Consider the following 17,163-nt stretch of genomic DNA (forward strand, 5'->3'; position numbering starts at 1 on the left):
TCAGTCTCATCTTCAAATAAATTTGCTTTATCGATAACTTTAGAAGAATTCTCAGTTTGATTTTTAATTTTAGCTTGTATTTGAAGGGATAGTGCCCCTTTAGGACTAACTGTACTCGGTTTGATAAAATTTGGACTGACTTTTAAAACAGGGGAATTTTTTAAAGCATGAGGGGATATCATATTGAGAGAACTGTTTGATTTTGGACTCACAGCAACTAATTTAGGTTTTCTATATTCAGATTCTTCTCGATTTCTAATAGAATTTTCAGCGTGAACTTCTACTTCAGTTATTGATTGTTGCCTTTCGTCGTTTTCGCTACTAACTGATGTATTTCTGTGTTCTGAAGCAAGGGAAGTGTTTAAAGATTTCGCTACGTTTGCGTAGACAATTTCGTATTTTTTCCTGCACCTAGGGGCGGGAACGGGTAGAGATTTATTAAGACTCACTCCTCCAGGACTTTCTTCTGTTATTTGAATACTATCTGATAAATTTTCTGTCTTTTTTACAGTTACTTCGCATAAAGCCAACTCACTAAAACACTTTTTAGGTAGTGTAACAATTATTGGTCTATTTTTAGCATGTTTTTTACATCTCATGGAATAGAATGTCGGTGAATAGCATCTGTGTTTTCTAATGTCCAAAGATCCGAAACGTTTTTCTACAATTGTTGATAGTTTGCGGTTCGAACCGGTACTGAATTTCCGTCTCAAGTCTACTTTCTTCACTGGTTCCTCTTTGGATTTATTTATACCAGAAGCCGATCTTCTTATATCCGATATATTTTCACTCCCAAGTGTTCTTCTATCTGTAGAAGATGCAGATTGAACTCTGTATAGTTTTCTGTTGGTATTCGTAGTTGAAATTCCGGAAAATGTATAAGCACCAGTTGGTTGGGTGAAATTAGAAGGTAAGTGTGAAAAAATTGAAGGAATTCCGTTTTTATACATATTGTTACTTGATAAAGATTGCATGGAACTCACATAAGCTTTATTTAAATTGCCTGTTATTTTAAATATTTCTTGGGAGCTGGTGAACGGAATTCTGCTTGTGGAATGATTTTGGAAACCAGCGAAAGATTGATTCCTTTTCACTGTTGGCATATTTTGATTATAAGTTGGCATATTTTGATTATAATAACTTGGAGATTTGGAAACTAACGTCTGCGTTGAAGATATTAATGATTTGGTCGAAACTGATGGTAAAAAATTATGAGCAACGTTTCTTTGATGAAATGGTGCTATGATTGATATGGGCTGCAAAAAACATGCAAAATTAAAGAAAAAAAAAAAAAAAAAAAACGCAAAAAATAAGACACAAAACTTATATCGAAATATCTAGATTTCCTTTTAATGCTTCTTAAGAATCACAAAATGGTACTAAAACTGAAATATTTTAAACTAAAGTACTAAAAGAAATTCTAGAACGGGAAACTTTTATAGAAAACTTTCGGGTCTTACTTTACTGGTTGGATTTTGCATCCCGTGGAACGGAAGATTTTCGTAGAATCCCTTGTCTGGATCATTTAAGGGGTTTGGAGTACCTCCATGAGGTAGGCCACCCCCCAGCCTCGGTTTATCTTCGGTAGAAGACATGTTGGGCGCTGAAAAAGAAAAACAACAAATACATAAATTAATATAGAATACAAATTGACGCTTTGAAATTACAAGAAGTTCGGTATCGCCGTACGTGATTTCCTCTGTTTTAGAGATATTCGATTTTCAAGGTCATAGAGTGATATGTTGAAATAAGAGTCCACAAAATTGACTAACATTCAGAGAGAAATATAAAGAAGATTCGATCTTACAAGTCATACAATTATTGAAATCAGTTTACTTTATCTCTATTTTTTGTCAATCTAAAATACAGGTGAGAAAACATTTAATCTACAGAGACTACGTGCAAAATTTTTAATTAGTATTATTATTAGGATACTACTTACTTGATCCTGGTTTTTTTCTTTTTCTGGATCGTATTCGTGGATTGTGAACCGATGGATTAGGTTGCACTTTTCTAAATGTCATAACTAACATGCAAAAACATAAACGAAACTTATTTTTGAAGCTATGTGTGATTTGTTTACTTTCGAAAAATCGATATCAAGTCATTTATTGAGTTAATTTTGTGTAAACGATATAAAAATAGTGTCAAGATTATGAAACTGTCTGGTACTCTATTATAAATCAAATTTGAGAAGTCAACGTAGTAAATTTGACTAAAAGACATGAAATAATATGAAAAAAAAAAACTGTTTATGTGAGATTTGCATGGAATATATGAGATAATCAGGTTATTGAGGACTTTGTACATTTATTTATGATGGTGTTTCTAGCATTCGTACAAATACAATAGATTTATGGGTATTATTATAATTGTGCATATCTAATTTGACCAGACTATAATCGATTTAGAAAATTTCCAAGTTTCTGGTGACATTTGTTTGTATTTATGACACGTATTGATTTTATAGACACAATAAATGAAATAAAAGAATCAATTACCTTGAAATAGTCACTTTCCTTAATAAAAAAAGAGGTTTTTTGGCTGTATAACAAGATTTGAGGTGACTTAACTGAAAGAACTTTTGGTCAGGTAACCTCTGAGATCCTGTCAGAGGAGAGGCAAAAACTAAAATGTCGCAGCAGTATTTTCTAGCGATGGAAAGACCACGAAAAATATATTTAAAACTTACTACAGCCTCTTTATAAGAATTATTTGTATTTGTATGTAGCTTTGAATTTTTTTGTCATGTACAGTACCGTAAACGTTGATGCGTTAAAAATACGTCGTGTGTATATGTCCTAAGACATTAGAGATAGAAAGTATAGCGCTAAATAAATTTTGGATAGAAATCGTGATTTTCTATTTAATTGAATATTTTTCCAATTTCCCAGTTCCTATTTCCTTCGAAAATATCGAAAATAAACAAATTTTCAGCATCGTAAGCAAATCTTACCTCCACTGGCACTTTCTTTTATCCCGCTAGGAATTCGTTCTCGTCCTCTGCTCATGCCTAAAAAATCCGCTATCCTTTCCAATCTAGCGTAAATTTTCGATTTGTTTCTCTTATATTTGGAATATTTGGTGAATTTTCTCAATGTTGTCACCGAAGTACTTTTATACGGGGTGATTCTTGGCGATAGTTGACTTATACTGATGTTGTTCATTTTGTTTATGTGAATCAAAACGCCCGGTTGCAGAGGCCATCTCGACTGATCGGAAGAATCCGGCGAATGACCATCGGGACTGTTTTTTTAGAAAAAATTGTAGAAAAAAATCATCTTTTTTATCTAAACTATCTAAATCCACCGTCACCAAAGAATGTTAATCAAACGAACAAAATGATTTTTGTTAGAGTTTCTTTAAAATTACCCATTTCAGAAACTAGTCCTAACTACGTCCCAGTGAAATACATTCATTTTATGGAGAAGTCTAGATGGAACTTTCGATTTAAGCCGGTTTCAAATAACTTTCAATATTAAATTTGAATTTGTGCTCAAAAATATAGTAACGTCTTTACCTACCTGCAACATGAAACGAATCCACATGCCTCTAAGTATAAAGAAGGATTTGGATTCATGTCCATCCACAAAACAACAAAAACGAAAAACTGTGAACATGCATTTGAATAATGTACAGAGTATCCCAGAAATAAATTTAAATTCTTTCCTTTCAATATTGTTTACAGAAGGCTAACACATTTTTAATGACTTTTAACAAAACATCGGATGCTCTAATCGATACTCATCCGTAAATTTTCTTCACGAAGATGCCAGATTTGATGGTTTCGTGTGCTGCACATATACTTATAACAAAATAATCTGCTTTGTTTTAGAAATAGGATGAATAGATCAGATTAGATCAGCAAATCTGCAAATGGGCCCAGAGCCCAGTCTCGGTGTAGCATAAAGTGTTGATATTACACGTCTTTTCCTTCTCTTACTAAAAAACGGCGTGAAATTCGATTGGTGACTGGTGTTTAAACCAGACACGGTCTTTGTAGACGCTATTTCAATACTATAGGCATCAAGGACGATTCGGAATGTCGCTGATGCATGAAGAATGAAAAAAATCGTACATTCATCATTTAACGATACTAATTCCATCCATTTTCGGGTAACATTATTTTCAAAACTTTATGTACATCCCTCATAAAATGAAATCTGCTCAAGATCTTATGGAGGATGATTTTGATACGATTTTGTGATGGATGGACCCAATATTATCCAATTAGGGGACGTTATATTTTCTGAGCACTTAACGTAAATATTACCGTTAATGGTCATCGGAAATATGGGAAGAGAAAATACACGCGATACCCTCAAAAGGTTAATGTTCGTGTACGGATTATCGGAAATCATATTATTGATCCCTTTTTTATTGAGGGTAATTTCAATTCCCATAAATATTTGGCAAAATTTCAAAATTCCGTTCCGATTTTAGGGAAACGTAATTTAGAAAAGTTCTTGTGAAGCACCACAACATTACCAACGAAAGATCTGGCACTTTTGATAATTATTATGTACAGTAAATGTGTGTATCGATGAAAAACTATTTTATCAGAAAACTTGGGATACTCTAGTCATTTATACAGGGCGTTTATACTTTTTGAGTTGTATCGCTAATGATATCATACAATGAACGTCATTATTAAATTAAATCATTAATCCGAAATTCTTTGACTCGGATTAATTTTTATTTTGATTGACACGTATTATAATTTACGTTGAGTACGGTAGATGTCACTGGTGTTGATGCGATTACGCAATCGGTATTTTTTTCTCTCTCTTCACTTTATTTGAAAAATATTTTTTCTACGCCCATGTTTGTAAACGTCAAAATCCGTACTGTCAACATTCCTTGTAAATGACATTTAACAATAACATACACGTGCGTTTTGAGAAGAAAACTTCTTGGTTTAATTAAATTACAATCAAATTTTTATTTACGAAAAGACTTTATTTGGTCTATTTACCCAAATTTAGTCAATTAACATTAAAATTAAAATTTTTAGCATTAGCGAGATATATCTAGGATTGAAAGGGTGATGCCCCTAAATGTAGGCAGCACATTATGCAATTTTTTTAAAAATAGGACACGTTTTCTTGAGTAGCATGTTTTTTATTTAATGGGAAAAAATGAATGGGCGTAGAAAAAGTGTAGTACGTAGAGTTGTAAGCCAATTCATGAATTATACTATTAATGTTTATTTTTGATATAACATTTTCAAATAAATTATCTAGTACAAATACACCAAAATACAGAGCCGGCTTCTAAGATTTCGTAAAATTATATCTTCTAGTTAGACTCCACTTTTCTTATTCTTTTTAGGTCACCTCATACCAAATTATTTATTCAATGCTACTGAATAGATTTAGTCCTCTATTATAAAAAATTATCGATTACGTAATCATACCATTTAAATTATAATAGAAAAATAATTTCATAATTTAGCCGTTCACTGTATGAATATGAGAAATGGTTTTGAATATATAAAAGATTTTAGATCGTGTGGTTGTTTGCTACGTATGAGTATGAAGTACCTTGGTTTCCTAGATAAGTTACCCTGCCGCAGGGTACTAAAGGCAAGCCAAGTACATCAGGGCTTTGTGTGCACAGAAACCTGAAGAGGGTAGTAACAATGTTAGTGAAACTAGTAAACATATATATGTACAATAAATTTCGCGAGGCTTTCTTAGTCACCTTGTTATGGCAGTTCATTGTTTGAAAATTTTCATTTCAAAAGGCAGAGTTTAATCTCTTAAACGGCGACAAAAAATACTGCAGCTTCAGATGGTTACAAGCTCTCTAATATGTACCACAACCATTTTTGTAATCCGTATATATCTTGTTTAATCAAATCTATTTTACTATTTGATAAAACAAATGTTTTTTGGTGAAAATAGTTATAGTAATATCCAGAGTAAGCGGCAACTTTCTTTGTAACAAAGTGTAATGAGCAATAAATTCGCAAATACTTGGAAAACGTCATAATTGCTCATTTTCCGAAAAATCCAAGACGCTAAAAACGCCATCGTCTATTTAATAGATGTTAAAACGAAATTATGTAAGCACCCGAATTAATAGATGAAAGAAATCCCGTTAAAGCTATGGAATGTATCGAAAAAAAACTACAGAGAATATGATGAACACCCCTATTTTTTGAGTAAGAATTATACTGTATTATACTGCCATGTTCAGTGAATGACCGGTTTCGAACCACTGCCACTTTGTGCCGATCGTCGAATGATTCGCCGTAATCTTTTTCCACAACGAATTTAGGTTTATAAAAATGGACTAAGCTCTAATTCCATTGTTGTTAAATCATCAAGATGAAGAGATTATACAGCCCAGGTTATTTCAAGCACGTCAAAAAAGTAAAGACGTTTTTGCCGATGTTTAAGAGAACAAAATTTAAGGAAAAGGATTTCAGTCAATAATTTTATCATAAAAGTGAGCAATAACTGTCAGTTCAAGAAGCTTTTTATTCTTTTCTTTTAAATTCCACGACTGATTTATTGTAGAGTTAATGAAAAAAATGTTTTAGCTAGTCTCCTATGAAGGCGATAGCTTAGATGTTGCTCTTATTGATGTTAATATTTCAGATTCTACCAAACTGCCCATTTCATGCTTTTGGTATTCCCAGTTTGTTATTGGATGCAGAGACGTTCCTAGATTGTAGTGGTGAATCTGTGGCGCTAGTTTCATACGAAAGCGACATCTGTGGTGATGATTTTATCGATGTTAATATTTGGAATTCTACCCAACTGTTCATCTCATGCTTTTGGTATTCCCAGTTTGTTATTGGATGCAGAGACGTTCCTAGATTGTAGCGGTGAATCTGTGGTGCTAGTTTCATACGAAAGCGACATCTGTGGTGATGATCTTATTGATGTTAACATTCGCAATTCTACCTATTATATGCCTTTTTTTTTCCTTTAAATACTCCCAGAACAATCAATCGTTGGTTAATAGTGAAAAAATTTAATTGTAGTAACTATAGAATCTAAGACACCAGTTGCATTTAACTATATAATCAACGAGATACATGTAATCATAATCAAGAAGTTGGTAATATAAAAATAATGTGACGTTTTCACTTATTTTAACATGTTATTTGAGAGATATTACAATTTTTGTTATTGGTAATAAAGTGTTTATTTGTTTTATTCAGTTTAGAAATTTGAATTCGGAATAAAGCTACGAACCGTTTAGAATAGTCCCACACGAGAAATAACACGGAGAAGTTAACATACAAAAAGTTTCAGCAGTTGCAAATACATGCAGATTCCCTTATAATCAAGAAAACGCAAGAGAATAAACTCATTTTTAAACCTTTTTATGTTTATGTTATCCCAGTTTTTATAAGTAAACTTTGCCTTTTAATATTGTACTTAACTTTATTCAACTAAAATATTTAACATCAATAATAATGATAATAATCAATTCATAGAAAAGATAAGATAGTGTTTTCTAGTTACACCGCTTCGTTATCAAAATGCATCTGCTACATTTAATTTAGTAATTTTGTGCAACTCTATTATACCGGGTGTATAAATAAAACTAGCTTCGGAAGATATATTTGTTATTACCAAATTATTACTTTTCGGTCTTTTGGGCGCTTTTTTCTAAAGTAGTATCGTCAATATGAACGTTTTCGTGTTATTTACTTTAATTTGAATTACGTACTAAAAATTAAGAGATCTAGATGACAGCTCGTACGTTCTAGATTAAGATGTTTATGAACAACAAAGGGTTCATTCAAATACGTTTTTGCTACAGACGCGCCACCCCACGCGCGATTAGTTTATTCACGCAAAATTCTTTAGTCAAAAAATAGTAAATCCGTTATGATAAAATGTGACATCTTTAGGTTGAGATCGCAAACTTTTCAGAAAATGTACAAAGACAGCGTAAAGGTCGAAATCCGCTAGTTACACGACACGCCACACAACGCCACGCCATGTCACCCCACGTGGGACGATTCAAACTTCTCAGATGTATTGAATTGAAAGGAAAAACATATGCGCACATATTCGACACGTGTGGTAGCGTGGCTTTAAGCCTTTAAACACATGCGTTTGAATGGTCGAGCAGTATTTTAACCATTCATCCGTTGTCTGATGAGTTCAATAACAACAAAGAAACAGTCTGCAGATTTTTGTACGCGAATTTAAGGATATTTAATCTCAGATAATCGTAAAAGAAGGTAGTGATGGGTATAAAATCGCGACTTTAAGCAATATAGATAGTTTTTTCTACGACTACTCCGGTTGTAAAGGGTAATTAGAATTCAGGGGAGCTTGAGAAATGATTATCAGATCCAAGGAAGACGTTAGGTGCTGCCTTAAGGTAGAGAAGGTATGGATTTACACTATATAGAATGTGAATCAATTTTGAAAGCACCGTTTTTATGGTGAAAAAAAATGTGTTGCTCTAGTTATGTTAATAAATGAAATATTTCGTCTTTTTAACATCTATCGGCACAAATATATGAAGCTGAAAACGCACCACCCTCTTTATTTCTGTTCCTACCTCTTTTTAGATATCAATTTCAATTGATATTTTTTATTTCCATAATAACAAGTATATAATCATAAAATTCATTTTATTTATTCACCCGGTATACACCTAACGTAATTTTTTACTAGATTTTATGATCGTGATTGAAAATTTTCAATGATTCATTTTTTTAATGTCGTGATCATGATTCTGTTAAAAGTGAGTCATTAAGCAAGACACCTTCATCTAAAGAAATAAAAAAAATATACGAATATGAAGAAGAAGAAAAATTAGTGGAATGGAAAAGACGAATAATTTGGATCGGTGCTTTCAAGATCATAATAATCTGGGATATCAAAGAAGGTTAAGAAACAATAAGATGTAACGAAGGATGTAACGAAAAAGAGGATATTAAGAAGCTAATGGATAACATAAATCTGTAGAAAAATAATGAACTTTTAGAGGAAATGGCAAAAAATAGTAAAATGTTTGTCGGTGCTAAAATATAGAAGAACATTTATTTTTGAACACTCGTTTAAATTAAATTAAATACGAACCTAACCTAACTTAAACTTAGAAAGAAGTAGTTTTTAGGTTATATGAAAAAATTGCCGGATAATGTACTTGTCAGTGAGGGTATAATTTTTTTTCTGTGGAAATCTAGTAAAATTACAGTTGTGGTGTGATAAATTTGAATTGTGCATGATATAGTTTAGGAAAATATTAATAGAACTAAGCCATAACAACAGGCAACATCTTACCTCATCGAAAAATTTTGAAGATTAGATCTAAATTGTTATCTAAATTACATTTTAGCTTAAAATTGTGAAATTATGAAAACAAACAAACGTCAAGTACAGTTTTCTATTGGACAAATTGTTCATCTACGAAAATATATTCAAATAAATAAATAAATAGTGGGTTATACTAAAATATTTCTCGATACCATTCACGAAATACCATTCTTAATTATTAATATATTTGTCACCATAAGAGGGAGAGAAATAATGGAAGCTTGTTCAAGTCAACCCGAACTGCTTATAGAGAGAGAAAGTACATCGGTGTACCACTATTCATCTCTCTATACTCTATTCTGATTGAATCAAGGAGAAACAAACGTTATAAACCGATAATTATTTTCTCTATGTTTAATATTAATTTACAGCTATTTACATTGACGAATATATGAGAATGCAAGTAAGAAAATTATTTATAATGAAATCATTGAAATATAATTTTCTTTATCAAAATTGTATTAGAAAGAATAACTTTGAAACTATCCGTGGGTAATACGTAATTATGATCCAAGGTCAGGTAGATCATCTATCAGCTGATTGTGGATTCTAACCTAGATTTAGATCGTAATTTCCGAAGGTCGCGTTCAATTTTCGGTGTAAATTTCGAATTAAAAACATGATCTACAAGAATTTTTGTTCATTTTTTATGGGTTAATTCTTCTATGATATTTATTCAGTCGAATAATAGATTTTAGATGTTTGATAATTCTTATTGAGCAGTTATCAACGATTTAACCTTTCGCACGGAATAGTAGACATTAATTTAAGGGGAATAAATAATTCAGTTTAAAAAACCATAGACTAATGAGACAACCCATCAGCTGATTGCATTTACCCATAGATCTAACAAGATGGAAAGTTTCTACGACTGGATTAACTCGATCAGTTTCGAAATAACAATGAACGCGATACAATTTAGTTTCCGAACATAAAGATCATGATCCGGTTAACCAGATCATACTTTCCGAAAATTCCTTAAGTTGTCAGATATCAATAAAAATATGTGATTCACAATAAATTTAATTTTTACCATTTCTATTGTATTTTTCGCTTTCTTTTTTGTTTGTGTTTGTTCTCATAATTTCTTTTTGCGCTAGTATTTTGAAGCCTCTAATAAAAACCCTCCACCCGTCACTGAAATTATAATATTTACATTTTATATACATCCGAAATATATAACTTTGATGGAAAAACTTACTTTTCTCTTTCCTCCATTTCCAATGGACTGTTATCTGTTGTTAGCAAAGCAAAAACAAAACAATAAACGGTTGAGTTGTTACACAAAAAAATTTTAATTTAAAAATAAAATTCTAGCGTATGATAGAACGATTTGACGGTAAAACGTCAATTTACAAAATTTTACATAAATTTGAGATAATTTTTTAAATGTTAAAACAAAGAAACCGAGGAAAAGTTACATAAATATTATTTTGAAAGTGTTTGCTTTTAAACGTTGGCCATATTAACCTCTAAGATGCTGAATCTCAGGGATCATAATTTAGGGTAATTGCTTCATGAATGGTTGATAGAATCCGTGCCGTAGCATTTGGAAAACGTTAAATAAAGGTATGTGAAATATTCGGAGATCATACAACGGAAAAAAATTTTACATAATTACACCCCAAAAACAAAAAAAAAACAGTCGGCGAAAGCAAAAACAGTTTTTTTTGCCAATAAAAGGTCATGGCAACAATGTACTGCGTTATGATTTATTATCTCAGCCGTCACATATACATCAGATCTGACCTCTTTCGATCAATTTCTGATACCAAACCAAAAAAAAAAAACGGTGGCTTAGTGATTTTAGTATTTTCCGGAATATTTTGAAAATATTATCGAGGAGAAAGTTGAAAAATAAAAATATTTTTTATTTCATTAAAAAGTTACTATTACGTCAAATCGCCTTAGTTTTTTGAAAGATTTGAATACTGACTTTCTTTAAAATCGATTTTGTGAAATTGGAAACTTGAATGTGTGGAATTTTTCTAAGGAATTTATAAAGGTTGTCTCAAAATAGATGCCCGTCCCATACGATTATGAATTGGGATTCTAAAACGGCAAGAGCTCATAAAAATTATTGAGGGTCATAACAATGACAACTCAATCAAATTTTACTGACTATACTGAAGAAGAACATTATAATCAAATTATTAACAGCGTATTGGAAATACATCTTCATCAGTAATAGAAATCAACACGTCTGGAACTTCACTTAACTTTTCTAATGGTATTTCGTTAATTGTACCTTTTTTCGAATAAATATCAATACCTTTGGATTATTATTACTAAATATTGGTGCTGATGTATTAGCCGCATGATTGAAGACTTCCGCCGATACGACTTTAACTTAATATAAAGAGTTCGCCTCAATTATGATGAAAGAAGAAGGGACAGACCAAAAAAAAAATATTTGGAGCAATGTTGGGAGGTATTAGAGAGGTAAAGCCGAATTGGATTGTAAATAATCTCAACCTGTCGAGAAGAATTGTAAAAGCAATTGAAAACCTTCATCCAATCATTTTTTACGAAAAAAATTCTTTCGATCTATACACCAACAAACAACCTTTTCGATAATAAATAAAATATATTTAATATACTTATTAATAGGCGTATAATAAACTATCTGATTAGAGATAAATATTGTCTCTGAAAATACTGTATCTGTTAGGTCTTCTAGAAGATATATACATAACATCAAACATGCCAAGTAACTCACACTTTGTATCAGCTCTCTTCCTTCGGCAAAGAATGATAATAATTATGCATATTATTATCACGAAAATAATAATAGCGACAACCGAGGCTATTATAATGATCATCTTATCTTGATTCCACCAAGAGAGGTTCCCTGAAAAATACAAATCGAATTTACGAACCGAATATTAATTACCTTTCTTGTAGTTCTTGAAAACTTGTTGAAGGTTTATTCCATGTTGAAATGATTGGTGCCACGCAAAAATAAGAGTCCTTGGATTATTATTACTGAATATTGGTGCTGATATATTAGTCTTATGATGGAATCCATCCATTCCACCGATTCGACGTTAATTTATTATAAAAAGTTTACCTTAAGTATAATTATTATAACTTAATTAATTAATGCCCGATTTGGTTCGTCTTGAAAGACGCATATAGTCGATTGCTGTTTAAATGTTTACGTGTAGTTTCTGGTTCAAAAGACCTCTCAAAGAGGTCAACATTTCTTCGCACCAAACAACATGAGATTTAATTCTCGAAAATGAGACAAAAGAATTTGAAGATATTCAACAATTTTAGTAATCTACCAACCATATTGAGTGATTCTTTACTAAAACTAAAGTATCCTTCGGGATTCGGGGCAAAAGCATCGTTGCGATAATACAATATATTTCTTACGAAACCAAATTACTTATTTTGAATATTCTATAACTATGTCCGTGGTATAATTATCTATCAAATGTTAAATTTAATTTCATGTATGGTACTTTTTCCATCGTTCTATTTTTCTACTTCTTCTTTATCTTCTTTGTACCAATTTTACCTCACAGTGGATAGAAAGTATATGAATCGCGCAATTTAGTGATACTAGATATTTCTGAGAGGTGAATTTTGTTTTTAATGGACAGCGTAGAAGCTGTAGTGCAGAGAGTTCAGATCTTTATCAAATGTGGGAACTTGCCGAAGTGAGTTTATCCTCGGAAAATTTGCCGTTATACTTTTGAAGTTTTCGGAATGGGATGCAACCGCTACAGATTTTAAGAAGGATGTATCTAAACCTTTATTATGAATCACTCTATTGGTGAAAACCGCATGAAAATCCGCACATTAGTTTTTGATTTTTCTACGAACCGATATATAGAAGACCCTGCATTCCATTTTCCGGGGGGTTTTTATACTTTACAATTTTCTATTTCGATAACGAACAGTTTAAACAAAACTTTATACATACATCAAATAATCAACAATTTAATATTTTTTTTACAAATAAAGGATTTTACTCACCGTTTACTTGCGCTTGACACGAATCACTAAAACCTATGCTGTTATTGGCTATGCAATAATAATTCCTGTCGTTCTCTACGCTGGAATCTAACAAGAGATAACTTTTCACTCCCTCCTGTATAATGTTATTAGTTTCGATTGAAGTTTTGTTGCCTTCTTTCACTCTCCAAAGGAAAGTCATATCCTGAGGATTAGCGAGTGCTGTACATACCAAGGCAGGTTGACCGTCTTTTTCGACACGTGTTATACTACATTCTGGTGCGTCTGGAATATTATTCACAATTGAATATAATAGAGACCATATTTCCCAATTCGCGTCACGATAAAATCGGGCTAAGGTTTTTAATTTGAGAAAAAGAAATGAAAATAAAGACAATTCCATGCTAAATTATTTTAAGCAGATCTGGAGCAATTAGAAGATCGGTACTAAATTAAGTTACAGCGTCATCGAACTCTTGTACAGCTGTTGGAAATCATTCGAATGAATTTGTTTAATACATCTGCACATTGTAACAATATAACGGCCAGTGAGACCTGCGCCTTTGGAAAATTTTTTCTAAACATATATAAAAATCATTGATAGAACAAAACCTGATAATCAGGATGGATTGAGATTAAATATTGATAACAGCTTGTCTAATAACTTGGGTACTATCAAATAGAAGAAAAAAGACAATCTAAAAAAAGGGTATGAAATTATGGAATATGTACAAAGTGTAACGTTACATATTGTATAGTTCTAGTCGCTTTGCAATTGGCCTGCGAGAATAAGAAATAAGAGAACCCTACTACGGGCTCTATAAAACAAAGTGATATGGCGTTTGTGGGCAAACAGCTTTGAATTATGCATAGAGATTGGCTGGACTTTATTTTGTTTTCTATTATAAAATACTTTTTGAGATGCAGAATAATCTGGATTTAGGTAAAGGGCACGTTTAAAAAATGCCTAGTTGCGATTTGTACATAATTCTCAAATTTGAGATTCTTGAGATTACACCTTCTGTAGTTGTAACAAAATTTGTGTGACTACTAGTTTCAAGCAAATCTGACCCCTAAAAACAATTGAAGCTCATAAGCAAAACAACCACACAATGAACTTCAAATAATAAAGTAATAATTGTGCTCGCCCACAGACGCCATTTAAAAAAAAATGACAGATCATCGAAATGCCCGCTAATCACTCCTTAATTGGCCCTCGAAACTACATAATTCAAAATAGCGTTTGCGGGTGAATTATTTTACGGTGTGTATTGAAATTGAAGATGATTTTGTGTTTTCTTGAAATATTTTCGAATCAATTCGATTCGTGTCGTTATAAAATACTTTTAGAGATGCATGAGCATCGTGATGTTGATAAGCGGCACATAGTTGTTGTATTTAATTAACATTTTTCTCATTCCATCGACTAAGTAAAACTTTCTCGTTAAAGAAAAGTAAAGATACAAAACAATCAGTTCAAAAAACTTTTTAAATATACAGATGCAGATATACAGTTGTCGTTTTCTATCAAATTTTATGTCAACTGTCTTTTAATATATGAGTTCCGTGCCAATTGTCAACATTTCTGTTGTTCTGTTGTTACACTTGTCACTATTGTAAATACTTATAAAAAAATGACTTACATCGGATATTAAAGTAGACGATTGAAGTATTAGAACCGTGTTTGTTGGATGCTTCGCAAATGTAGGCCGTCGAATCGCTACGAGTTATTTTCTGTAAATCCAATACTTCGTTCGAGGATATTGGTTCTGAAGTATAATTCGTTCTCCATTGGTAACTGAGTGTTGGTCTGCCTTTACCGAAACATTTCACCACCGCGGGTTTTTCACCTTCATTAACGTTAACTATTTTTAAACTAGTATCGACATCTTCTGGAGGATCTGAAAATATGAAAATGATTTCCTCATAAAAAAATTTCGCAGTTCTTTTATTGATTTGTTACTTACAATCGACGGCGATTTCAGCAGTAGAACTAACCCCGGCTCCGATGTTATTCGAAGTAGCCTGACACGTGTAGTTGGTATTCGCTGCGGATTTGTTTAACATTTTCCCAGGCCAAGCAGACATATTCCAAATCTGAAAAATTGGCAGTTTTTCAAATTACAATAAACATTTTTAGTATATTAGTCGAAGAAACTATCGAAACTATAGAAAATATTCTTACCAAAGTAGAATTGATAGATTCGAAGTCGTTTTTCTGTAGATTTGATGGTAAAAAATGAGTTTCGATCGTGTATAAATGATTATTCGTAGTATCTAACTTGACTGTATCTATATACCACACTATAGAACATTGCGGATAACATTCAACGATACAAGTTAGATTTATATTTTTCGATGTATAAAGAATCCCTTGATACGTCGGTGGTTTCTTCGTAAATGCTGGCGCAGCTGAAATAAAAAAAAAAATTCAGCCCCGGTACAGTTATGTCAAAAATCCTATTTTGATGGTTTGTGGCTGGTGTGACCTGAACTAATGATACGACATTCTATTAACCTCGAAGGTCATAAAAAGCCAATATGTTAGTTGAACCGACGCGAGGACAAGGTTGATAGAAATCGAAATTACGTTTATAACATTGTTAAACATTTAAAAGTTAGTTTAGGAATCTGTATAATAAAAAAAAAAAAGGTGAATTGTTTACTATTAGTCTCAGATAGTTATTAGTCATGTAATGTAGATAGAAATTGTATACTTTTGTATTGTATTTAGTGTAATCATGAATCCGGTGATGTCGTTGATTTGGTCACCCCGAATTTCCTAGTGGGGTAAGTCTTTATTTATATTAATCTCCGGAGTCAGCAAATACTGGCAAATATATTAATTATTGGTGCGTTATTTGAGGTTATTTCATGCTGCTATCCGATCTGTTAACCTGAATATGCCGAGAAGTGTCGGTCAGTCATTTGAACGTATACTAACAACACACTTACCGTAGACGTTGACAAAAACACTAGCTTGTGCCCCTCTGCCACCCTCATTTTCGGCAGCGCAGGAAAAATTATTCCTTGTTTCCAAACCAGCCGATGCAATTGTATATACCGATTGTGTAACATTCGACAAAACGTGTGATCCCCTATGCCACACGTAACTAACGTTGTCCGGTCTTCCGTTGAATTCGACGGTACATGTCAAATTGACGGATCCGCCTTTGACGACCTTCGACGGTGAGTATCTAATTTTCGCTGGACCAGGAGCATCTGAAATTACACAAATTTTGAAGATATTGAGTTGGGGATATATTAAGAAACACTCACAATAAACGATCAATTCCTGTGGCTCGGATTCAGGTCCCCAACCGCCCGCGTTCATTCCTTTACAAGTGTAGTTGCCAGCGAATGATTCGTCCACGCGTTCCAGACTCAGAATACTGGGATCGAGACCGCAAAAAGGACCGCCATTACCTTCCCCGTTACCGTGTTCGTCGATATTCGTGTAGTTGCATTCTGGAAACTCTTTCATCAATTCACCTCCGAGATACCAACGGACCTAAACAGACGATTAACTTAATGAATATCATCAATTTTACACCTAACTACGATATATTTACCTTGGTGAGGTTAGTTGGATTTCCGGAAGTTACATTGCACGTAATTAATACTGTCTTTTTGTCTGAAGCTTTAACCGGTGTAGACGGATCCATTACCACTTCCACATCAGGCGTATCTAAAACGGAAATTGAATAAATCATTCATTAATACATATTAATATAATTAATTAAATATAGATCTTCCGCATTATGGAACAAGTCAAATATATTAACAATTATCGAGTCCTCCGTCTTATATACAGGTCCTAAAACCGAGATTTCTATAGAGCCATCGCGCGACGTTGCTATCTAGAGATGGATACTTTGTAATCTATGAACCTAACCATCATCAT

The 17,163-nt window shown here is 32.5% G+C and overlaps 1 protein-coding gene across 10 annotated transcripts in view; it reads right to left on the minus strand.

Annotated features, from left to right (window-relative positions):
- LOC130897195 (titin) overlaps window positions 1–17,163 on the minus strand; it is a 369,361-nt gene that overhangs the window by 8,827 nt on the left and 343,371 nt on the right. For 3 of the 10 annotated variants that reach the window (XM_057805930.1, XM_057805931.1, XM_057805927.1), the window contains exons 11-22: window positions 16,832–16,947; window positions 16,539–16,770; window positions 16,215–16,481; window positions 15,445–15,671; window positions 15,227–15,356; window positions 14,903–15,160; window positions 13,281–13,544; window positions 12,016–12,147; window positions 10,498–10,531; window positions 2,957–3,246; window positions 1,943–2,026; window positions 1,461–1,603 (exon numbers count right to left, since the gene is read on the minus strand). In XM_057805930.1, coding sequence (XP_057661913.1) covers window positions 1,461–1,603; window positions 1,943–2,026; window positions 2,957–3,246; window positions 10,498–10,531; window positions 12,016–12,147; window positions 13,281–13,544; window positions 14,903–15,160; window positions 15,227–15,356; window positions 15,445–15,671; window positions 16,215–16,481; window positions 16,539–16,770; window positions 16,832–16,947 — 2,177 coding nt within the window. Of the gene's footprint in view, window positions 1–1,460; window positions 1,604–1,942; window positions 2,027–2,956; window positions 3,247–5,543; window positions 5,624–10,497; window positions 10,532–12,015; window positions 12,148–13,280; window positions 13,545–14,902; window positions 15,161–15,226; window positions 15,357–15,444; window positions 15,672–16,214; window positions 16,482–16,538; window positions 16,771–16,831; window positions 16,948–17,163 lie in introns of all 10 variants that reach the window. The other 7 variants (XR_009059671.1, XR_009059670.1, XR_009059672.1 and 4 more) reach the window with 3 other exon arrangements.

Source organism: Diorhabda carinulata, chromosome 8 (genome assembly GCF_026250575.1).
Source record: "Diorhabda carinulata isolate Delta chromosome 8, icDioCari1.1, whole genome shotgun sequence".
Classification (NCBI taxonomy): domain Eukaryota; kingdom Metazoa; phylum Arthropoda; class Insecta; order Coleoptera; family Chrysomelidae; genus Diorhabda; species Diorhabda carinulata.